This window comes from Musa acuminata, chromosome BXJ1-8, assembly GCF_036884655.1.
Source record: "Musa acuminata AAA Group cultivar baxijiao chromosome BXJ1-8, Cavendish_Baxijiao_AAA, whole genome shotgun sequence".
Lineage (NCBI taxonomy): Eukaryota > Viridiplantae > Streptophyta > Magnoliopsida > Zingiberales > Musaceae > Musa > Musa acuminata.
Window position 1 is genome coordinate 1,492,338 of NC_088334.1, and position 24,695 is coordinate 1,517,032.

A 24,695-nucleotide genomic window follows, 5' to 3' on the forward strand; every position below is an offset into this window, starting at 1 on the left:
GAATTTATGTAAGGAGCCATTGTTATCCAAACACATCTAAGACATACATTGTTGCGGCAGTCAATATAAATTTTGAAGGTAGAAAGTTGGAGCATTCTGTGGAGACAATCAATGGGAGCCATGGAATCCAATTCATCAAGGACCTTGTAAGGCTTCATGATGAAGCTGGTACAAGTTTGCTCGCCAAACAGATTCCGTGAATTGTCTTAACCTATGGCTACCGCCAGCTATGGGACGATAATCCAACATCTTATAGAGATCATTTTAGTGTTTCCATGTGAACTTTTTCTGTCAATCGAAGAAAGAATCTCATCTCCTGGCCCAATATGGTCTACCAAAATACGATCGAAATTTAATAATGAGCGTAGCAGGGTCTCAAACAGTTCTTCACCAAGAAGGACCAAATCGCACGAGTTCATCCTGGAAAAACCCACATAACGAAGACCATGCCAGAACTCATCATCAAACTTTGAGCAAAGCAGCAATCATCAGTAAAGATACCATCTTTCTTCCAAAAGATCCAATCTTTTCCCAACTACAAAGCCTACGGACACTAAGAAACATCTTCGTGGATTCTGAAGCAACAACATAAGATCCCAACAAGACAAAGACAAAGACAAACGCAAACCCACCTTTCGTTGCGAATCCCCCGCTTCCAGTTTCTCCTCGCGGCCTCTCGCATCCCCTTCCTCCAAATCGAGACACACAACCCAACAAGGACGAGGAGACAAGGATCAAAGGGAATCGAAATAGACGACCTCAAAGAGCCGCCGAAAGCCTGAGCGAAGACCGGAGTCTCCCCAACACGGGACAGCGGACGCCATCCCGGAATCCAATTCGACGGGAAGGAGCCTAAACGGGTCGGATTTTTCCTTTTCTTGCCTTTTGATACTCGCATTTATCCTATTCGATTAAGTAACTCTTGGATCAATATCTCACACGATCGTATAAGATGGATGGATGGGTGGACGCACGTGCGGAGCACATGTGAGTGGTTAAGCCAAGTTTTAATTGCTTAATCATCTCCTCCTCCATCCAACATTCCCAGCAATTATGGCTACACATTTGTCATTAGAATCACATCATGCGCTGTACTTTGAGAGGCGTGTCACTCATCATGTCATCACTATTCATATTATTTTCTGAGAGTTAGAAATAGTGTCTTTGGTGATATTTCAGAAGAGCAATAGAGGTGTCATATGACCCAACAACGTAACATTAGGTGCATAACGCGACGTAAGTGTTGCGTTCTTGCGATGGTCCACATGGCGGTTGGTACGAGTGGCCATCGGGAATGATCTCATCCACTTCCATCGCACGTTACGTTGCTCGCGGACCACCACAACCCCCATTCTTCTCGGCCTTTCCAACCCGCCACCATACCCCACCGAAAATCGACGGCTAGCGTTCCTGCCCCTCGCCCATCCACGGCCATGATTGCATGGGCCCCACCTCCAGCCCATAACTCACGGAGACGCCTCCTCGTACCATTCCCGCCCGGCCATGCCACTTCCCCTCCCGTGCGCACCATGAAACCACCTTCGTCAACACCCGGAATCATTACCCCCCTAACACCCGGTGCCCCCATCATCGCATCTAATCATCGGAACCGTCCGATGCGCTGGCGCACCGGCCGCTGCTAGTCGGGCTCCACCTACTCCAACGGACTCGATGGACCCCGTGGCGGTGATCACGTCTCGGTGAGGGTTACCCCTCCCAGGGTGGACGCTTTGACCGGGGTCTCGTCGCATCCGGAGGAGGAGGACCGATCGGACGGCTGGCATACGATCATCGGGCGGGTAATAGGACCGTTGGGCGGGGCCCGCTTGCGCATGCATTCAACTTGTTTGTTATCGCGGCTTATCGCTTCCCCTTCTTTTCTTTCGTTTAATTTACTCTCCTCTCGACTTCTTTTACTATTTGCAGGTCCTTTTCCTCTCCCCTTTGAAAGAGAGAGAGAGAGAGAGAGAGAGAGAGAGCGCGGACATCATCATCACCACCCCTGCATGCAGACGCCTCCCTTCCTTTCACCCCCCTTTCTCCGCCTCCCCTATTCCCTAGTATACCTTAAACCCTCCCATCGCCGCCACCAGATCGCCGATGAGCTCCGCGGCTGAGCTCTCGCGAGGTGTGATGGGGTTTCTTGCAGGGCGGCGCAAGTGATTGGTCAGAGAAGCATCGGGAGACATCATCTTCATGTATCTCGACCTGCGAGCGCAGGCATAGCTTTTCGTTCCTTTCAGTCTCGACGGGTTCGTGGGTTTGATTGATTGTGTTTGTGGTGAGGAGGATTGGTGGTTGATCCCGGTGGTGGGTGTGGATTCGGAGGACACGCGGATGGCGACGGTGAGGTGCATGAACGTGGCGTGTGGGCTGACGGATCCCGGGGGAGAGTGGAGGCGGGGGTGGGAGCTGAGATCGGGTGGATTCGCTACTCTATGCGTCAAGTGCGGGTACCGAAGTCTTTTTGCTTTTTTCTTTTGTCCACTGAGTTATTGAAATGATTCGAGTGTTTCCAAGTACCCGTCATAGTAAGTAAATTGGTTTTGTGTTCGATCGAGCATTCGGAGGCAGGATTGGAACTTATGTTATGCTATTCCTGTATTTTAGGTGTTTGTAGTTGACTTTGAGGCATTGGATAATTGGTATCAATAATTAGGTTTTCTCTGTAGTTTTATTTTCTCTTTCAAGTATTATGTCAGTGTATTTTAAATAGATTTGGTTGCTCAAAACTTTGTTAGTTCCATTATTTTTTGCGGAAATTTGTTAGTTTAGTGTCTAAACTTGTCAAATGGGAATTTGCTTTTGTCTTTTTGGAGCTTCTGATATTGGCATTCTTGTCTTTTTAACTTGATTGGGATTTGGGACTATATAAATAACCCGGCACATTTTTCTTTAGGTTGCTTATCGATTCGAATTACAATAAGACGATGTGACTTTGAAAATAACTTAGATAACGTCTGTTATATTACGAATTTACTATTTTGTCTAGCTTGCAGGTGTTGAATACGCGATCTATTGATATTTTGTCTTTCATTTGTGTAATATGATTATCATACTTTGATAATCATAACCTTTTTCGTTACAGACTTACAGCATGATACCTGCTCTTCCTGACAAAATTCCTCTTTGGCAATAATTTTTATGTTGGTTTTTTATTATCACTATATTCTTGTCATGTATTCTCCTTTAATCAGGATGGCATATGAGCAGTCAGCTTTCTGTGACATTTTTCACCAAAAAGAGTCTGGGTGGAGGGAATGTTGTTCCTGTGGTAAGGTAATGTGGAACCGAGCACTGAAGCATACATTTTCATATCTTCTTGTTATCAATATCTCTGCATGATAGATATTATGGTGATTGGTAAATGTTACTGGCAGCGCTTACATTGTGGATGCATTGCTTCAAAGTCTTTCTTTCATCTACTTGATACTGGAGGAGTTCAGTGTACTGGCTGCATGAAGAACTTAGAAGTTCCTTCCGTAAGATCATATCTTTCGTCCAACCTACATACAAAATTATCCATATGCTTCGATTGAGATATTCATGTTTACTGATGTAGTGCATGATCTTTGCTCAACTTCTCAGACTTGAAAATGATGTCTTGCCTGTTCTTTCTGGTGTAAGATGGCTTGGAAGTTGGAATTTGCAATCCTTTAAATCTACAGCAATGTTGCTCTTATTTGTGAGAAGGGAAAATTTGTTCACCTCCAAGGGAATCCTTCCTTAAATCTGGCATTAATTTTTACTGCAATATATGACATTAAAAATAATGACTAATTGTTGTAATCTTAGAAACAAAAATAGTAAACCTTATATTATCTATGAGATTTAACTTGGAAGGTTAAATTTCTTACTGCTGCCAATCCATCTAAAAGCTGACATATGAAATAGGGTTTATTAAATTTTTAAAAGGCTTCTTACTTGTGGGTTGAAACTATGGCTCAAACCCAACGTGTGAAACTCAAATTTAATAAAATATACTTAACGCATTGACCATTCGCTTCCGAAGCCCATTGGCCAGGAGCCCTGTACACAGAGCTGCCCTTTTTTCTTTTGGTTGCCCTGTCTGGATATTCTTAACATAGGATCTGCTGCTGGTCATCCATTTTAACTCTTAAGCTGATAGTTGAATAAGGTTTATTAATTTTTATTTTTACAATATCAAGGTGATCTCCACTATGTTCTGCCTATGTGTGCATTGAACTTCTTTGGGATGACATTCTGATTATTATTTAGTGATAATTTCTGGCTCAGTATCCCACATGGCCTTGCCATTCTACTAGCTGAAAGAGTCTACAAATTGGCGACTATATGATGTATATGAAGTTGCATGCATGTGGCAAATTTATGGATTACATCTATTTATGTTGCTTTTATGAGAAGTTCTACCTTTATATTCTTTCAAATGTATAATCAAAGGAACTTTTTTTTACTCCATAAAATGGTACAATTGAATTATTATCTTATCTATGGTGTGTGGACATATATTATTCTTTAGTAATTACTTCATTAACAAAACATTTGCATGCATTTCTGCTACATTATTCTCATAAGTTCTTTTTTATAACTCTGTATTCTCCTTTCAGATTCCTAGTGAAGTAATTCAAAGTTTTTTATCTCAACACCATCAAAGAGTAAATGCTCCCTCACCTAAAAGTTCCAAAGAAAACGATGCTGATACAGCAGTAACAGGTCGTACATGTGAAATGTCAGCCACTACTTCTGATAGTAAAATTGATGTTAGTAAATTCGTCAAGGGAAAGGGCATGCAAAATGCAGATCTAGAGCAGAGTGAGAGTGAAATCAGATCGTTTGGGCATATCAAGTGGGAACAACATTCCCCTGAGGTAGGAATTACAAGTTTGTCAAATAGATATCCAGGTCCAGTTGGGTCCTCCCAAATATCTCTACGAGATGAGAAGGATTTTATGACAGATAAGTCTATATGTGAATCATTAGCCCAGTCATGTCTTAGTATGAGCTTGGTGCATAGTAACCAAGGCAGCAACACAGAAACATGTAATACTGCTGGGAAACCATTTCTTGCACTTCATATGGCTTGTTCAATAGGTGAGGGAAAGGATGAAAGGAATACACTTTCTGCCCTTCAACAGATGCAAAGGCCTCAATGTATTCTTGCAAAGCCTCTAAAGACATGCGCTCGATCTTTTTCAGAGGCATCAAAGAATGGACTTCCATATATGCGAGTTGCTAGGCCACCCACTGAGGGTCGTAATCAATTACTTCCACGTTACTGGCCAAGAATTACGGACCAAGAACTACAGCAAATATCTGGAGAGTATCCTCAATTTAACTAAAAATTGGAATAGGTTGTTGATTACTTGATTGATTGCTTTCATAATCTGTTGTCTTTATATTCTTACTGACCATTTTTTTATATATCCTCAAAGTCTCTTTTGTTCCCTTAATTCTGCTGTCAAAAGTTCAAATTCTACTATAGTGCCACTATTTGAAAAGGTTCTGAGTGCTAGTGATGCAGGTCGTATTGGTCGTTTAGTTCTCCCAAAAGCTTGTGCAGAGGTATTATATATATTTGCTTGATTTGCTTTCACTTTTATCTAATTGCTGTATTTCATTAACGAATTAGTCTTTATTTCTCTTAGATGCAATGATGATTCAGATTGACACTGTGTTTATTATATACATGATTCGGCCATGGTGCTTTAAAGTCTAAATATCTCATACTAAGCGATTTTTTTATCAGACGTGATATTTTCCACATGTGCTTGTTAAGGATATTATCACCTGCCTCCTTTATTATTAGGTTTCTTTAGCAGCACATGGGGATTTCAGTTACCTTGTTGGTCAGTTTGTTTTCTTGAAAAGATATGCTTAACTCGGTTTATGCATATATTATCTTAGTTGTGTCATTAAGTGGGTCAGATAGCCCAAGAATTTCAAATAACAAATACCATGAAACTTTGTTTTGTAGGATTCATTAGAATTCCATATAAAGACCAATCAATGGAAAGGAAAGAGATCTATTATCATGGACTTATGAGATTCTTGGTGCATTGCATGATGTTGCCATGACTCATGGTCACAATTTTGTGATCTCCCAGAATGTTATACTTCTATTTCATAATAAAATTTATTTCATATCCTAATATTCTGTGTTATTCTTGTGCCTCCATTTCTCTTCCAATGACAAAATCTCTTCTACAACTTATTTTAACTTAGTCTTGCATTATTTATATAAGCATACTGCAATATTGTTCAAATCAATCTTAATCTGTAAATATGTTGAATTCTGGTTAAACACTAGTCCACCAATTGATACAGAATAGTATAGGCACCAAATAAGCTACATTCCAACTGCAGAAACCAAATTTCTACCCTGCTTCTGACCTAATATATTCCGAAATAAGATAGTGTATTGTGTCATAGGTGCTAATTTGGTTTTCAGTGGTCAAATTATGTCTGAAATAATATGCATAATTTGTTAATCTGTGCCTTTGAATGTGCATATCATATCTTTTAGGTATACGAGCCTCCAACCGAAATAGACCCATCACTCATGCCTGTTCTCTTGATGCTTTAGGTATATGTGCATATCATATCTTTGAATGTGCATATCATGCTGCTATTTTTACTCGAGACATAAAACTTTATCTTTCTTCAACATGCCTGTTCTCTTGATGTTTGCTTCTGTGGTATTTTTCCAAGGCATATTTTCCTCGCATTTCTCAACCAGAAGGTGTTCCATTAACAATTCAAGATACAAAGGGAAAAGATTGGCATTTTCAGTTCAGATTTTGGCCAAATAACAACAGTAGAATGTATGTTTTAGAGGGTGTTACTCCTTGCATACAGTCTCTTCAGTTGCAAGCTGGTGATACAGGTAATTTATTTCATGCATCCCCTTCAAAATGTTATTCAGCATGCATGAAGTCTATAGAAAATTATTTTACTATTTTGTCATCCATTCAATCTTTTTGGCACAGCTCACATGCTTTAGTCTTGTTTAACTGGAAGCTAAATTGCTAATAGTTTTAATCTTTATTTTGTTGAAAAAGTCACAATTATGTGGTTGTCAACTGATAATTTGCATCACTGTTATAGTACTTCTATGACTTTAACTTTCTATTAATTTTTTTTTTATTAATACTATGGAATTTGGTGTCTTTCTTTTCAACAGTTACAAAAATCTTCATTAAGAATATTGTGTCGCAAATGTAAGTGAAAAAACTTTTTGGCACACCCTGACCACTCATATCTTTTTGGCACATGGTCCTAAAGATGGTTTATATTTTATTGTGATTCATCTATTTAGTCACGAGTTTTCTTATTTACTTTGATGGTCCTTAAAGAAATTTTTATTCTTAAACAATTTTCTCAGTGAATTTCAATCTGGCTGATTCAGCTTATATCAATTATATTGCCACTGGCCAATTTCAGTTTTGATTCTGCTTTTGTGATATATGATTCATATTGAAGTTTGAACTTTGAAGTTTACTAAATCCAATAGTTATGATCAAGGTATGCAATATCGTACTGTACCAGAGTTTTGACGTTCGCTCGGTACGGTACGATATTGTATACCGAGTGGTATACCGTTCGGTATATATATATATATATATATATATATATATATATATATATATATAATCCGGCGATGTCGCCTCTCTCTTCTCTCAGGCGGGGCGACGTCGCCTCGTTTATATATATATATATATATATATATATATATATATATATATATATATATATATATATATATATATATATATATATATGATTATATATATTTATATATATTTTTTATAAAAGGTGATGTCACGTCGCCTCGGCGACGTGTCTCTCTCTTCTCTCAGGCGGGGCGACGTCGCCTCGTTTATATATATATAAAATAATAAATATATATTTATATATAAAAGATTATATATATTTATATATATATTTTATAAAAGGCGATGTTGCATTGCCTCGGCAACGCAACGTCACCTCGTTTATATATATAATATTTATATATATAATAATTTTATAACTATATATATATATATATATATATATATATATATATATATATATATATAGTTCGTTTTGTCTGGTAAGAGGCGGTCCGTGTACCGATCAATTGACGGACTGGTATGTACCGTCCATACCGGACGATATTATTCGAAATTGCATACCTTGGTTATGATAGCTTTGGAGGCTTTTTTATTTCCTCTCTTTTCATAGTTAGACCTTTCCTTTTCTTTTCTTTTTTATTTGTTTCGATGTCTTCATCATTATAATTGCTTTCTTGAGAGATGAAACAATGGCTTGCTGCTTGATTGATTGGATCTTATGTTGACATCCTCATATAGTACATATGGAAAACAGTGACTAAAAACACTCATATTGTTTGAATGAGATGTCTAGCAAGGTTCTAAATACTGGCATTTATATATGCACAAAATTTCTTTTGGGACCCATATCTACTGCTTAGGTATGAAATGGTATACTATGTTATGGGATGACCCAATGTCATACATTATATCTGTGAAAGGAAGAATCCTTGTAACTGTCTGTTACTCTCTGCGACTTGTGTATCAATTGAAGCACACTAATTTAGATCAATACAATGGATGTATGGTGGTTTGGAGTATAAACTTCTATTATGCCCGTAGTTGACTAGAATGAACTGCCTCATAATTCATAACTGTGCTTCCATGTGAATGAGTATAATGTTATAATTATCATCTATGTATGAGATGAAAATAGGCATTATGTGATACTTTTAGGACTTAAATAAGAAGTATTGGTAAAAGGAAGTACAATTTCATAATAAGAAAGAAGTCCTTTGCACTTATAAGGATAAGCAATAATTCTAATGTTGGGGAACTTAGATGGATTTGTAGATATAGACAATTATTTACTAGTAATAAGTTGTATGTAAGCATTTTCTGTTCACACTAGTACACAGTAACATGGACTTTTAGTGTAGACTTGTTAATACCCTGTACAAATTGGCATGGCACTCTTTGCTACTGATAAGAATGTGCATCAGATATATTTAGATGCCATTAAACAATTTAAATTTATTAGATGAATGTAAGGCTGACTGTTCAACATTCTTTTACACTTTGATGTAACATATAAGATATTTACGGTTGCTGCACCAAAAATATTGCATTCTGTATGATATCCTTTACCTTTCTAGCTTTTCTTGTGTGCTGCTATCCAGGTTATTATGGTTTATATTGGTAATGTGTTATTATGGTTTAAATTGGTAATGTAATGGTTTCAATTATTTTGCAGTGACTTTTAGCCGGATAGATCCTGAAGGTAAACTCGTCATGGGTTACCGGAAGGCAACGAACACTGTGCCACTACAGGTAAGGAACAATTCATTGTTTCACTTTTTGGTAAATAATCATGTCTTGACAGTATAATATCCTTCTTTTGTAATTTTATACATTTATTTTAAATTTCTTTCTTGTAGTTTTTTTTTTTTTTGGAGTAATAATGACATGCCCTAGTTAGATTTGTTTTGCTGTAGTTTATCAGATTTACAATCTTGCATTGATGATTGAAGCAGGACTCTCAGATTTCTGCAATTGCCAATGGTACTTTTGGCAATGAAACATTGTTTACTGGTATCAGCGAGAGCGTACCTGCAGTGAGCGGTTATTCTGGACTTCTTCAGTCACTGAAGGGAGCAATGGATCCATACTTGAGCTCTCAATCAGAACATCTGAACCTATCTGATGGAGAGATCAGTTGGCACAAGGGAGGCACATCAAATGAGGGAATGCAGTTGCAGGCTTTACAAAAGAGAACCCGGAATATTGGTGCCAAATCCAGGAGGTTGCTTATGAACACTGATGATGCCTTGGAGCTTAAGCTAACTTGGGAGGAGGCTCAAGAATTGCTTCGTCCACCCCCAAGTGCCAAACCTAGCATTGTCACGATTGAGGATTACGAGGTTGAAGAATATGATGTAAGTAATAACTGTTGAAAAACTTAGGTTATATCACTGTGTGTTATTTAGATACAATGTGCATGATAATGCAGGGTTTCTTGACTAGTTAGTCATATACTTTTGAGTTTTGTTGAGAATGTAAATGGTACACTGTTACAGATAATTTGGTTCCACATCTTACCAAATTAATTAGGTAAATGAGTTCTTAAACATGTAAGCCTTTTTTTTTAGGCAAACCAGCACATGTATGTCATGCCATGATTGGATAAAGAGCAAGCCATTCTGTATGATTTTTGTTGCTTTTCTAGATATTGTTCTTCCACTAAATGACTTATGAACTATAAAGTGCCATTTTTGACAGCATCCCAATCAATATTCTCAGTAGTGGATGTTAGACCTTAATTTACGCCAATAAATTTTGGTTTAGAGTGGATGTGCCTATAAGTATTACCCGTAGATACATGCTTATATGGATAGCACATGATAGGCATTATTGTGTTATGGCCCTATGCCATGTCATGTATTGTTGCCTATATGTTGGATTGGCACGAGACTGTACCACGGCATAATTCATTCATTGTGAGAGTTAGGCCGTGTACCTTAACTTTCCCCAGAATTCATATTGACGGGGGCCTCATGCACCGAGCCACTTCTTTTTTTAATCACAAATTCACAACAATGTTTCCTTGGTTTGTGTTTTTGCTCCTTGTTTCTCCTAAAATTTCCAATCAAATTTTATATTATACTTGTTCTTTTATTTTAGGTTGGAGTTGTTTGATAGATCACCATATTATAGAAGTTCATGACTATTTGGTTGATTTTAGCTATTACAAGGCAATCCTATATCACTTTCGAAAAGTTCAGTAGTACATGTATGAACTTTCATATTACTTCCAGCATTAGTTATAGCATTGTTTGTACATATAAGTTGTTGTGGCCACTGATCCAATATAGTACTTGGCTGCAGGAACCCCCAATTTTTGGCAAGAAAACCATCTTTACAGCCCGACCATCGGGGTGAGGATGCTTTTCCTAAATATGCTTCATTTTTTTTATTTATTCTTGAAAATATTGGGGAGTGATATAGTTAAAATGATTGTATGTGTACATAGACTTGCATATTCTGGACAAACTGTTGTGCGTGCAAACAAGATAAAGATATATGTACAGTGATTTAAAGATCAGTGGAACTACGTTTCTACTTTCTAGTTTCTACTATGAGCCTTGGGTGGACAGAAGTGCTCATTTCTTGGTATCCTACCGTATTGAACTTATCACTTGCTATTTGCTTCATTCAAATGTATACCTTCTGATATAGCTAAAAAACATTACCCATGCACGAAGTGGTAAGTTTGCTGATGCTGAGTCTTGACTGACTTAAAAGCCAAATCAACTGTAGGCTGGTGCCTCTCTTTCTTATTGTTCCAAGCCTCCAGGTTTCTTCCTCACACAAAATCATTCCATTTCTTCTATTACAGATCATAGAATAGGCAATGAGTTCATTATAGTGATGCCATAGTCTCCCAAATTGTAGGACACAGGAGAAAATTCATCATTAGTATGCAGTGTCAAAGGTTCACTTTTAACAGTAAGATCTAAATATAATCATTAATTGTTTTTTAAGATGCAGTTGATGAAAGCCACTCAGGAAGGATGTGACTTCTCCCTCTGATGGCAATCTGGCTCTGATTTAGACCGGTGTGAACTTATGTATATAATATTCCTTCACTAGATGATGGACATGGTCCTATCTTTTCTCAACCTTGATAAGTGAGATTTGGACCAAGGTGCAGAATATACTTATTCATGTAAGATCAAGATCATGATTCAAGGATAACTGGCAAATTATATTAGAGGAGAGGAAGAAGGAAGAATAAGACCATTGATTACTCTAAGCTGACGAAAGAGAGAGCCTTGCCAAGATTGAGGCTATTAGGAGTTTGAAATGATGACTGCCTTCATATCAGTATGGATTTCAGGGAGAGAAGTATGATATTGACTCCTGGTCTCAGCTTTTTTGGTCAGGGGGTTCTATCAACTCAAAGAGCATAGTGTTGCTCATGAATCGACGTGCACGCCACGTCCATGTTATTGTTACACTGAGCCACACTGTTGAACATAGAGATGTTTATATATGGATGGTGTCTACCATCAGACTTTCCCCTCGTACCCCTGCCATCCTAAGGTACATGAAGATCCATAAATCTCTAGATTCCTACCTGACTGATAATTAAACTGCTGATGTATCTAATCAACATATACCACATTGTCTACCAACACCATTTGTGTTGGGAAGCAGTATCATGCATATGTTTCGAACACATTTAACATTGACATTCAGCCATTGTCAGCTGTTGGGCTCCCACAACACCTTCGTATTTGGGCATGTTGTATGAATGTCTAATGTGTGATGCATAATTATTGAATTTTGTACTAATTTGTGATTGTGTGCTATGTTCTAGGTTTGAGTCTGTAATGCATAATGATTGAAATGTATAATCATTGAATTCATAATGGAACTTGTATTCTAATACCAGCATGTTTAATTATCTCTCTATGCTTTTTTTGATGTACGGTTAATAAGCAGTTATGCAAACATCAAAGAGGGGAAAATCTAGCAATAAAATTAACTATATTGATGGTTCAGTATGATTGGCCGGTATACCATCCATACTACCTGTATCGATTTTCTTGTATGGCTCTTATGGTTACTATAATCCACATGTTAAACATGGATAAACTATTTTGTTAGTGAATTTTAATTTTCATCCCTGGAATCTAGCTTTAGGAGATAGCTCTTCATGCATGTAATCTTGCCTTGATGTTATACTTCAGAGAACAAGATCAATGGGTTCAATGTGACGATTGCTATAAATGGCGTCGGCTTCCTGTGGATGTTCTTCTTCTTTCGAAATGGAGTTGTGCTGATAACACATGGGACCCTAAAAGGTGAGAGACATTTCTTTCAGCAAAAAATGTTCTTATTATATCATCTCATTTGTGTAATATGTATGAGTGCACATGATATTTGATCAGTTACTTTTCGTCCAGAAGGATCTATTTAATTGTCATTCCAAGTTTATTTATATATGATCTGACATTATTTGCTCAATTAGAATGAATATTAGGGTAGTAGAAGCCTTTGTATTCTTTCTTTCCCTCAATATGCAAATAACCATTGTCCTATGATGGCTGATTGTATGTAATGTTCCCTTACCTTTTTCACATAAAAGCCGATACCTTCAAGATTTCAATAAAACTCAGCTTCAATATAAGTTGCACCTAGACAGTTGTTAGAATTCCAGAACCAGTGTATCTTGAATGGGAAGGGAAGAAAGAACGAGAATTTTGTGGGATGCACCTTACATTTACTTGTTTGTTTTTGTGTTAAATGAAATTGGAAAATTTTCAATTACATCAATAATATACTTGCACTGAAATCATCTAATATATTGAAATGTCATAACGATGTTCCCTGGTAGATATTACTATGTTTAAAAGTTAAAAGCATTCCTATTTGGATAATCTCTATGATCTATCTATGTACATGAAAAAGAAAATTTTGGAACATCTGGTTTCATAAATTATTCAAAGAATTGCAGTTTTGCTTGCCCAATGAACCAATACAGAAGCTAAACTGACAAAGTGACATAGCAGATAAATAATTTTAAAGATGTGGTCAATTAAACAGAACCATGATTGTTATTTTTGACTAGTTACATGTGGATCCTACATCAATCTAGATGGTGTTTCAGAGAAGTCGCCATCTGTCTTTGTGTATGAGGGCATGTTGATAATGCATAGTATCAGTTGTTGGATTGGATATGCTGTCATGCCATGAAAAGAAATTAGAGTGGCATTAAGAGCATTTAACATTTTAGCAACTGACTCTGCCTGACTTTCATGCCCTTCGTGACAGTTGATTATTCTAGATGTCTCTTTCATATTTGTAATCACTTGCCTAAATTTCACAGCATCGTCTGATGACGCTTATGCAGGTCTTCATGCTCTGCACCTGATGAATTGAGCCAGCAAGAAATGCAACTACTTCTCAGGCAGTATGAAGGTTTGCTTTTTTACTTCCAAAAACCATCAATGTAATGTATCATTATGGTGTTGTCAGAATTAAGGTTTGCCAGTTTTTCATTTCTTGATGTAGATACTTTGTGTGTTGGTTTTGCTTTTTGTCATGGACGTTTGTGCCTTGGAATTCAGATGATGTTGGTTCTGAGATATGCATATTAATACTTATGAGGACAGTGTGCAGCATACCCTCTGGTTTCATAATCTCCATATTTTTCTTGAATCAATTTTCCATTCTATTGTTTTGATTATACTTGTCTGTTTCGTGAAACTTTCAGAAGATGATTGAATATCATGCCAAAGGATTCTTAAATTCAGGTCTATATGATGTTTCACGTCGTATTATCATTGAAAAAGTTGAAACTCTTATGCAGATCTCAGAAGGCAGAGGACAAGTGCATGTTTCAAGCAAGATTCTTCAGAGATAGCAGCATCAAGTCTTGATGCCTTGGCTGCTGCTGCAGCACTTGGAGATGTGGGAAACCAAACCACAACTCCATATGCAACTACCACTAAACATCCACGACATCGCCCAGGTTGCACTTGCATTGTCTGCATCCAGCCACCCAGTGGAAAAGGTCCAAAACATGATCCCACATGCACGTGTAATGTTTGCATGACCGTGAAACGCCGCTTCAAAACTCTCATGATGCGGAAGAGGAAACGCCAGTCCGAGCGTGAGGAATCTGAGGTCCATAAGAAGGTTCCATGGGGAAGCAAGGAAGAGGTCGAAGGAACGAGCAGCTCCTCAAAGGGTGCTCACCATCTGGATCCGCATCAGGAGAATGAATTCAGCCCTGTAAGTAGCAGGACAATCATGGAAAATGTTGAGGTGAGCCAGGGGCAGATAGACCTCAACTGCCACCCAATGTCTCATGATTCACAGGCATTAAATCCCAGAAACAGCATGATGAGCCTTCTCCAGGATGCATACCGGCCCTTGGAGACATATCTTAAGCAAAACGGACTTACAAGCTTGGCTAGTCAACAAAGTAAACAGGGGAGTCCTAGTTCGCTAACTGTTCCCCAGGCCCCTGGAGAAAGCGAAGGAAAAGTCCCAGATGAAAGCCATTTTGCCTCTGCATCGAAGGAGCAAGAAGGCGGCGATGACGAAGGAGATGTTGGCACAGACATGGCTACCAGTGATGCTTCTTGAATACGTCCTGTGGTGACCGAAGAAGGTTTGAAGAGACAAAGAGAAACACAATATCGTTATTTTGGTTTGTGAACTCATGCCTTCCAAGTGTAGCCTTGTTTCTCTTTTCCGTGCCTCTCTCTACTTTTTTATGAGAATGCTGAGCAGTTTATATCAGGATGTTGAAGTGTCCATCACAATTCATGGCGCACAAGGTTCGGTTTGTTCTTCCTCCTCCGAACTTAAGATTGTATCTTATGTATTTGGTACACTTATTCTCCGTTGTGTTCCATATTGGGTTTCCTTGGCATGAATACCCTTAGATCAATGTACTATTTTTGTATCCTCCAATGTAGTATAACCCTCTTGGATTATTTCTTCCTGTGGCTGCAATGCTGCTTTGAATGTTCTTCTTCTAAACTATGTTTATGTTGTTCCTTATACCAAGTTATGTCGGCTTGGTCTTTTCTTTTCCCCTTTTGCTTGTTATTTTTCGGCAAAAAATATCATGTCCCGCCATGCTATTTAGCACTCCAAATGGCATCGATTATGTTTAATTATGTTTTAGACCTCATTATTTTATCTACATAATAATATTTATAGCATCAATAATCATGTATTATATGTGACCCATTATGAAGGTGGTGGGTGGTCTACTTTCATCTACAAATACCTACACTTAGCATTCCTCCACCTATCATCCATCAGGTGAGGCAGAAAAGAAGAACAAACCCCATTGACCACTGTGGGAAAGCTTTTGACTGCTCTAATGATCCAAGCAATCTCCAATTCAATGAACATGTCAGTCATATTCTATTTGCATCAATGTCATCATCTCTATTATGATCGATTCCATTTGGTCCCTTCCTATCCTTTTACAACACTCTGCTCATGGTTTCTATACGGTTGGTTCTCACATTCTTCTCAAAGTTAGCGAGACTCTCATCCTCTCGTGTCGATGGAGAGGCATACAAATTAGTCGTTCGTGGATCACAACACCATTGACTCCACTTTGTGGCATTCGATGAACTCGATCTACGTTTTCTATATACATATTTTGTGAAGATGAGGCGACGGCTGCAGGCTTCCTCGGATCGTGGCCATCAATTTAATATCCACTTTTATATGATTGTTTGAATCGAGATAAAAAATAATAATTAAAATTAATAATAATATATCTATCTGACACTATTTAATTTTCACAATAATCTGATGTTACTCTCTAATAAGATTTAAGATATAATGTATGTACTCCTAAAAGAAGTAGTCTTAGTGTCAAATTTTGACTTCTAGTGATTTAGACATTTAATTCATTTAATATTTTCTGAAAGTTATTAATTAACGAGATCAGGATATCAACGAGGATTCGAAGAGTTAGATATATTATTTTATACTTGGAGAGACCCTCCGGTTGTTACCTTGGTGTCATTAATCAGAGAGTCAACACAATTTGATTCGATCCTGAAGGCATAGATCCATCCTGAGAGCTCATGAATGATGAGGCAACTCGAGTGGGCAGTCAAGGCGACAGGCGAACTCCCAAGGCGTTGTTGGCTCATAGTGGTTGACTTGTGATTGTCACGAGGTGTGACTCGTTTGCTGGAGGAAGTTCGGGATTGTCTCGAGGGACGCCTTGATCTTGTTTGGAAGTATTTTGTATCGCTCCGAGGTGCTCTTTGGATATGTCTTGATCTTGTTTGGAAGTATTTTGTATCGCTCCGAGGTGCTCTTTGGATATGTCTGGACTTTACATAAGCGATCGATGTCGAAAGATATCTCGTCTTAATCCCTTCGATGCTTAAATTAATAGAGTAGGCAGACAATGTTCAATAGAGATCAGAAGAGTTGATTGCATCATATCAATAATTATTATTATTTATTTGGAAGGTTGTGCAGCATTAAGTAAAGCCGACCGTCTTCATCTTCTGACGCGTACTGATGCGTGACTTGTCACCATCCAATGGCTGCTGATGCATTCACAACAACACGGTGGAGGACGTATTCGTGGGCGCCATTCCACCAATTACAAGACTCGATATCTATCGGCGTGCCAAAAGCCAAACGCCGGAGCTCCGTCTTCTGCTCTGATTCCGCTGTTGCGTTCTTCGAAGACTTTGATACCTGGGGATGATATCTTTGTCTTGTTTAAGCGCCGCGCAACCGAATCCGAGTCGTCCCTTTCGCAATTATTGAGGGGATTCAATGGAAGCAACTGGGGGAGGGAAGAAGAAGGGCCTTCCCTTCCGTGTTCCTGGGTCATGCTTACGACACCACCATGGAATAGAAGAAAGAAGAGGAAATGCAGATTCTGTGGTGATCACCCCTGCAGGTCTGCTTCGCCAAGTCCAAGGCTGATTCATGACACCATCTCGATCAAGGTTTGTTGCATGAATGCATTGGTCTTATTTCGGATGGCGATCTGCTTCTGGTCTATAGATCAGCGAGCTGATCGGTCGAGTGAATCTTGTTGATTCGCGTCTTTCACCTAACACGTAGGAAAACAACGCGAATCAATGGCTTCTCACCCGACATTTGTTCGGACATTTCGGATTTCGCGGTGCCAAGCAACGTAAAATTGATGGGTCGTGTCGGCATCTGCCCCCCGCGTTTACCCTCTCGGATGTGGTCTCTTCGCTCCGTGAATGCCGAGGGAATTGACCTTGGTCTAGAACTCGCTCGAATTGGGTTCTACATTTGCTGAATCGGCGGAGTTTTCTTCTTAAAGATGGGATTTTCAATGCGGATTCGAGCGCGACGGGGGCTGCGGAGCGGCGCAGGGAGGAACGAGGAAGAACGGAACGGGGTTTGGTCCCGAACTTGTCGAATCGAGCACAAAGATCCAGACTTTGGCCGCTAAACGTTGGTGAAGCCTCGAACTTTCAGGCTTTTAAGTTACTGTACTTGCCGTCCGAGGCGGTGGGTCGCAGTAGGAAGAAGGGTAGCGAAAAAAACGAGGAGGGGGGTTAAGGGTGAGGTTTTCGAGGATTAGGGTTTGGTCGGTGTCGCAGCATTAGACCCGACGGGTAACGATCGGTTTCGTCTCTACCGCCTCGCAGCGGCACCGCTCCACATGGTTTGGCCCACCTCAGAGCTCTCCGACCCGCTGCTCTCCACCCACATGCTTCGTGCTTCCCTTATCACCTTCATTTGTTCGTTTATGAGCGATGAATCGGTGGCCACATTTCTCGATCCCTATCTGCGGAAACGATACAAAGGTACCTAAGGCGAATTTTATGACGGGGGTTTCTTCGATCGAGAGAGGTAGATTTGCATCTCAGATTCTTCTAGGTTTAGCATTTTCCCCGTTGTACTATCAGTAGTTGGTGGTGGATTGGTGTGATAGGTGTGCCCGGAGGAGAGACCAGTTTTGATGCAATGCCTCCCCTCCTCACGTGGTTTCGCTGCTTTTACTTTCCCCCATCTGCCCGAATTCTCATGGCTCCATCTTTTACTTGCTTTTTGTTTCCTTTTGGGCTATACTTTTGCCTTTTCTCACCTCCAGCCACCAGCTTTTGGATACTACACTCTGTGGGGGCTGACAGAGTTTTGATTAGGCATGTGGGTGGAACACACTCTGGACTGTGGGGATTGATGTATTTGTTAGGCACATGGCTTCTTCATTTCTATCCACATTGAAGTTTCTTGTTCGTTTTTTAGTCACAGATCAACATGGCCTGTTGTGAAGATACGCTTGTCTTTGTTTAATGTTCAAGAATGGGGTTGTGCAGAAATGCCAATCATGTGGTGGATTGAGAGACTATTCTGTGGGTGAGGTAGGAGAGGAAGAGGAGCAGTATGTTTATGGAAGCTTATCTTTGCTTGCTGAGATTTCCAAACCAAAATTTTTGTGATCTTGTAATTTTCATGTTTGATTATTTCTTCTATTACAATTTTCTGGAGACCTGTGTTGTTGTGACGCAGATCTGCCGGTGGAAGTAGAACTGAGCTAGTGATTGTATGTGAAAAATCAAGTTTCAGTTGAGTAATGGATCCAGAGGTTGGAAGAATTCCGGTCTCTTTGAAGGTTTGGTGGCCTTTCCACTTCATTAATCTATGTTTACTCTCTTATTCCTCCTTTCTTGCAAGTGGGGTAGTTCTTCAATAGATTCCTTTTCCTATTACGATTTAGATTGGACTTTTTTATTTCTTTTCATTTTTCTTCATTCAAGCTCTGATTGTTTTGCTGATAGATTTAGTTGGTTTGCAGAAAGATTCTTGGAAGACCATCCTGCTTTTAGCATACCAGAGCTTGGGTGTCGTTTATGGAGACTTGAGTATATCTCCTCTATATGTCTTCAAAAGTACATTTGCAGAAGATATTCAACATTCAGAAACGAATGAAGAGATTTTTGGTGCGCTTTCATTTGTGTTCTGGACTCTGACGCTCGTCCCCCTCTTCAAGTATGTCTTCATAGTTCTGAGAGCTGATGACAATGGCGAGGGTAAGCCTGCCGGTGTTACAATCTCTTTTCTCAAGTGATGAGATGGAGCTGTTTTTACTATCTGGTTGTTTATTTCGCAGGGGGTACTTTTGCTTTGTACTCTTTGATATGTCGGCATGCCAATGTAAGCCTTCTGCCCAACAGACAGGTTGCAGATGAAGAGCTCTCTACTTACAAATATGAATGCCCTCCGGAAATTACCAACAGGTCAAGGATCAAGGTTTGGCTCGAGAAGCACAAGAACCTGCATGTTGCTCTGCTGATAGTGGTAATGCTTGGTACCTGTATGGTAATTGGAGATGGAATCCTCACCCCAGCAATATCAGGTGACTTTGTCAACACAGTGTGTTACTGTAATCATGGAAGTCATGCTAATGTTATCTTTTCCTCTCCAGTGTTTTCTGCAGTTTCAGGGCTTGAGTTGTCCATGTCTAAGGAGCACCATGAATGTAAGCTAACCAGCCACATCATGAATGATATTTTGGTTTCAGTCGAGTGGTATGCTAGAGTTGATTCTTATTTCATTAACTTTTTGCTGGATGGGAAAGACACATGCTCTCTTTTCAATATTTGAACTTTCATTATGGCGCAATCTACCAGTACAATATTTTGGAATAATCACCATATCTATATATGCAGATCATCTTTTTGAACTTCTTGAAATCTCCATTTGTGACACGCGTCAGCTATTACTAGTTTCTGATGTTGAACTCCTCTGGTCAAGAATGTGCTGCATAAACCCTAACATATTTAAGGCTGAAATTACTCTAGAGTACAAAGTAAAAGCCACTTGTTTCTGAGCCGATTGTGTCTTGTTAGTTGTTTTGGCCAGAGTTCCCCTCTCTGAAGGATATATAGAAGTTTAGGAAGTAAACATCCTTTCAATTCTCCTTCATTCTCTTCCCAATCAGGTTTTATATAGTAATTGCAGGCCAGGTTATGTAATCATAATTTTTTTGGTAATTATAGTCATCTGAATGTAATATTCTGATAGGTGGTCATCTGATGGTAGCAATATGTCCACAATGCCAAGTAGATCGGTAATCACAACAATGCAGCACTATAATATTTTCAAATCCATGACTGGTTTTACTTGTTTATTTTGTGTGGAGCTAGCAGTAGAGAAGATATCAAGAACGCATAACCTTGTATTTAGTAAATAGATTCTATATGAAGAAACTAAATTGCTCCAAGAATGTTATTTTTAATTGTAATTTTTTTGAACCTACAACCGTTGCTACTTGCTTATATTGTATGGACGCCGCAATAGAAGATGTTAATACAGGCATAACCTTACAATATAAAGCATATATGGTTAATTCTGCACGGAGATACTAACTTGATCTGAGATTGTTGTTCTATTGTTAGTGAAATAATGAATGATTCTTTTTATGTTGTCCTCTTGATAAATCAGTTTCTAAGTAGCATGAATGAGGGCAATGTTTAGCAACAAACTAGAAGTTTGTTGACATCTGTAGCAATGTTATACTTTACTAAAATCATTTAGTACTTGTGCATATTGTTCGAGTTAGTCATCATATATATTTTACATCAGTATCTGATCTGATGTGTGCTCCTTGTGTGTGCAGATGCTGTGGTTCCGATAACATGCTTCATTTTAGTATGCTTATTTGCTCTGCAACACTATGGTACTCATCGAGTTGGAATTCTATTCGCACCAGTTGTTCTGACCTGGCTATTGTGCATCAGTGGACTTGGGATATACAATATTGTTCACTGGAACCCACATGTCTATCAAGCACTTTCTCCATATTACATGTTTAAGTTCTTGAAAAAGACTAAGAAGGGTGGCTGGATGTCCTTGGGTGGAATTTTACTATGCATAACAGGTAACTTTTAAAATAGTAGCTTTTTCCATTAATAACCTGCTTAGAATGCTTTAGGATTTATTTGACATATTTTATTTGGGAAGCATTAGGATTTAGGAGTATGTTTAACTTGTGAAACGAAAAATGGTAAAGATGAAAAATATTCAAATGGAGTAGCCCAGCATCAATAGATAAGCAAACAAAATAATTGGATAGAAACTCATGAAAAATCTTAAAAGCTTGAGGTTTCTTATTAATTTCTATCAAGATCAGCAGAACCCAGATCACCTAACCTGCCATAAAATTTTATAAACATCGACTTAAGATTATTACTGACTTGCTGCAAAACCTACAATAACAGGATCAGAGGCAATGTTTGCAGATCTTGGCCACTTCTCATACACTGCAATTCAGGTTCCATTTCTCTGGCAATTTACTTGGTTGATGTTTTCTTCATCTCTCAACTGGCCACTGATCTCTCTTGTATATGCCTATCATAGATGGCCTTCACTTTCGTAGTTTATCCCTCTCTCATTTTGGCATACATGGGTCAGGCTGCTTACTTATCAAAGCATCATGGAATCTATACGAGTTACCAGATTGGCTTTTATGCCTCAGTTCCAGGTATATACTTTTAACCTTTGCTTGAGGGCTTGTCACATGTATAGCTTAACAAAAGAGATGTGGAGCTGTGATCTATTGTGAGGACAAATTTCTATTTAATTGAACATCATTTGTTTATGCCTACAAAGTAGCATTGTGTTCGTTGCGTGTTGATATTTAACCGAGAAGTCATACTGTGGTAACTTCCAGTACGTGTTTAGTCAGATGCTAGATTCACTTGATCTCTTAGAGTGAGGTACTGCACCGTGATAGAAGTGTTTGACTGATGTGTATTATGGTTGTGAAGTCATTGTCAGTTGAGGACAAGTAATATTAAAGGAAGGATAAGCCAAGAGATCAGATAAAGACAGTTGAGACTTCTGTGATGTCACCTAGCGCTCGTAGCATAGCATTTAACATGATGGTTTGGGATTGATTTTCTAAGGTTTACTTTGATTTTGGAAAAATATGCTGTCAATTTGACCTTCATGTTTCTTGTCATTATATGGCTTCGTTGTCAATTTGATGTACGGCATTTCTAATTGCATGGAAAACCCAGATTTTGCTTAACGATTTGACTATTGATTTTGTAGAATGCTTAAGGTGGCCTGTACTTGGGATAGCAATACTAGCTTCGGTTGTGGGGAGCCAAGCAATTATCAGTGGAACATTTTCTATCATTAATCAGAGTCAATCGCTAGGGTGCTTTCCAAGAGTCAAAGTGGTTCACACCTCTGACAAAATTCATGGGCAGATCTACATACCAGAGATTAATTGGATGCTCATGATCCTCTGCATTGCTGTTGCTGTTGGATTTAGAGACATAAAGCACATGGGAAATGCTTCTGGTATGCTCAACTAGTTAAAATTTTCATGCCTTTTGTTCACCATATCTCACTTAAAGTCACACTTTTTCCAAGAGTTTCTTTGCTCTTGACCTGAAGCGTCGTATTTAGTTTCTAAATGCCTGCCTACATCGAATTTACTTTCTAAGAGTCGACTACTGGAACAAATATTGCTTGAGACCCCTATCTCCTTGATATCTTGCATTCCAACCATGTACTTTGTGTAGTCATCAACTGAAGGGCTATGTATATGAAATCCCTTTTCATGTGCTTCTATTAAAGCAGATTCTTTAACCTTGTGACATTATAGATGAGTTGTCTTCATATTTTAGAAAGCGATGACCTGATAATTGCAATTTTGCATGTCTTTTATGCTCTTTCAACCATATGGTTCGTAAATTTAACTGACTCCGCACATCATGCTATACAATTATGCCAGATCTCTGCCATTGTGACTGATGTTTCTGTTTGCACATAATGCAGGACTAGCAGTGATCACTGTTATGCTGGTGACCACATGCCTCACTTCCCTAGTTATGATCCTTTGCTGGCACAAGTCTCCATTCTTGGCCCTTGCATTTCTCCTCTTTTTTGGCTCCATTGAGGTCCTCTACTTCTCTGCGTCGCTGATCAAATTCCTTGAGGGTGCCTGGCTTCCCATCCTACTTGCTCTCTTTCTCATGATCGTCATGTTTGTCTGGCATTACGCCACAATTAAGAAATATGAGTTTGACCTACATAACAAGGTCTCTTTGGACTGGCTCCTGGCCCTTGGTGACAAACTTGGCATCGTCCGTGTTCCTGGCATTGGCCTTGTTTTCACCGATATCATCTCCGGTGTGCCTGCTAACTTCTCCCGATTTGTCACCAACCTCCCGGCGTTCCATCGCATCCTGGTCTTTGTTTGCGTCAAATCTGTTCCTGTTCCATTCGTGCCTCCTTCTGAGAGATACCTTGTCGGACGTGTTGGACCGCCCTATCATCGTTCTTACAGATGCATTGTTCGGTATGGGTACCGTGATGTCCATCAGGATGTTGACTCTTTTGAATCTGAGCTGATTGCAAGTTTAGCTGAGTTCATACAACTTGAAGCATCTTTCAGCGGACAAAGGTCTAGTGAGCTGATGGATGGTTACGAAGATGGACTTACTGTCATCGGAAGAAGTCTGCTTACATGCAGTCGCAATTATAATACCGTGAGCAGCACTCCAGGGGGGACGATGACCGGCGAGCTGGCTTCTGAAGAAAACGCAATTGAGTTGGCACCTGCCAGTGCAGGAAAGAAGGTTAGGTTCTTTCTGGAGGAGAACAGTCACCCGGTACTGTCTGAGCCTGCGAGGGAAGAGCTCAATGATCTACTGGCGGCACGGGAGTCTGGATGCGCGTTTGTGTTGGGACATTCTCATGTGCAAGCGAGTCAAGGGTCATCGATCATGAAGAAGTTGGCGATCGACGTCGCGTACAACTTCTTAAGGAGAAACTGCCGAGGACCAGACGTGGCACTGCGTGTGCCTCCTGCATCCCTCCTCGAGGTCGGCATGGTCTATGTCTTGTGAATGTAAGCATGCTCTTACAAACCATGTCGAGCTCCTCCTTTGCAGAAACTGTGTCATGCAGCTGTTTGAAGGAATGTGCGTGCTGTGACCTGTCATGCAGCTTTAAAGGAATGTTTGCAGAAACTTGTCTTACGAGACATGTTAGCATGTACTGTTGTTTGTGATAGGTACAGCTTTCCAGCTTATGGACAAAGTATGTGTATATATACAACTAATTGCAGTGCATGTAAATTCTTGATTCAAACTCACCAATAGTTAGGGTTGGTTCTCA

General features: G+C 39.3%; 2 protein-coding genes across 6 annotated transcripts; both read left to right on the forward strand.

Annotated features, from left to right (window-relative positions):
* Positions 1-1,928: 1,928 nt before the first annotated feature.
* LOC135680533 (B3 domain-containing protein Os07g0679700-like) lies at positions 1,929-15,523 on the forward strand. Its single transcript, XM_065194513.1, has 12 exons — positions 1,929-2,453; positions 3,198-3,279; positions 3,381-3,482; positions 4,590-5,302; positions 5,448-5,544; positions 6,691-6,865; positions 9,268-9,344; positions 9,548-9,949; positions 10,899-10,948; positions 12,767-12,880; positions 13,930-13,997; positions 14,389-15,523. Exons 1-12 carry the CDS (start codon positions 2,338-2,340, stop codon positions 15,168-15,170), a joined length of 2,778 nt encoding a protein of 925 aa, XP_065050585.1. The 5' UTR covers positions 1,929-2,337; the 3' UTR covers positions 15,171-15,523.
* A 1,642-nt stretch (positions 15,524-17,165) lies between these two features.
* LOC135583882 (probable potassium transporter 9) lies at positions 17,166-24,695 on the forward strand. Of its 5 annotated transcripts, XM_065194517.1 has the most exons (11): positions 17,166-17,527; positions 17,646-18,012; positions 19,071-19,173; positions 19,357-19,591; positions 19,672-19,917; positions 19,987-20,040; positions 21,181-21,441; positions 21,782-21,834; positions 21,921-22,044; positions 22,617-22,871; positions 23,352-24,695. In XM_065194517.1, the coding sequence occupies exons 3-11, from the start codon at positions 19,135-19,137 to the stop codon at positions 24,422-24,424; spliced, it is 2,340 nt and encodes a 779-aa protein (XP_065050589.1). In that variant the 5' UTR covers positions 17,166-17,527; positions 17,646-18,012; positions 19,071-19,134; the 3' UTR covers positions 24,425-24,695. The 5 variants fall into 5 exon arrangements, with proteins under 5 accessions (XP_065050589.1, XP_065050586.1, XP_065050587.1 ...); XM_065194514.1 differs by lacking the exon at positions 17,646-18,012; XM_065194515.1 differs by lacking the exons at positions 17,166-17,527; positions 17,646-18,012 and adding an exon at positions 18,058-18,410.

Bases quoted from the DNA above. Each gene is read 5' to 3' on its own strand.
- LOC135680533 (XM_065194513.1), top strand. From the start codon at position 2,338: ATGGCGACGGTGAGGTGCATGAACGTGGCGTGTGGGCTGACGGATCCC. The intron at 9,345-9,547 runs GTAAGGAACAAT...TGATTGAAGCAG, and splicing joins CGAACACTGTGCCACTACAG to GACTCTCAGATTTCTGCAAT. The intron at 13,998-14,388 runs GTTTGCTTTTTT...ACTCTTATGCAG, and splicing joins ACTTCTCAGGCAGTATGAAG to ATCTCAGAAGGCAGAGGACA.
- LOC135583882 (XM_065194517.1), top strand. From the start codon at position 19,135: ATGGATCCAGAGGTTGGAAGAATTCCGGTCTCTTTGAAG. The intron at 21,442-21,781 runs GTAACTTTTAAA...CTACAATAACAG, and splicing joins AATTTTACTATGCATAACAG to GATCAGAGGCAATGTTTGCA. The intron at 21,835-21,920 runs GTTCCATTTCTC...TGCCTATCATAG, and splicing joins TCTCATACACTGCAATTCAG to ATGGCCTTCACTTTCGTAGT.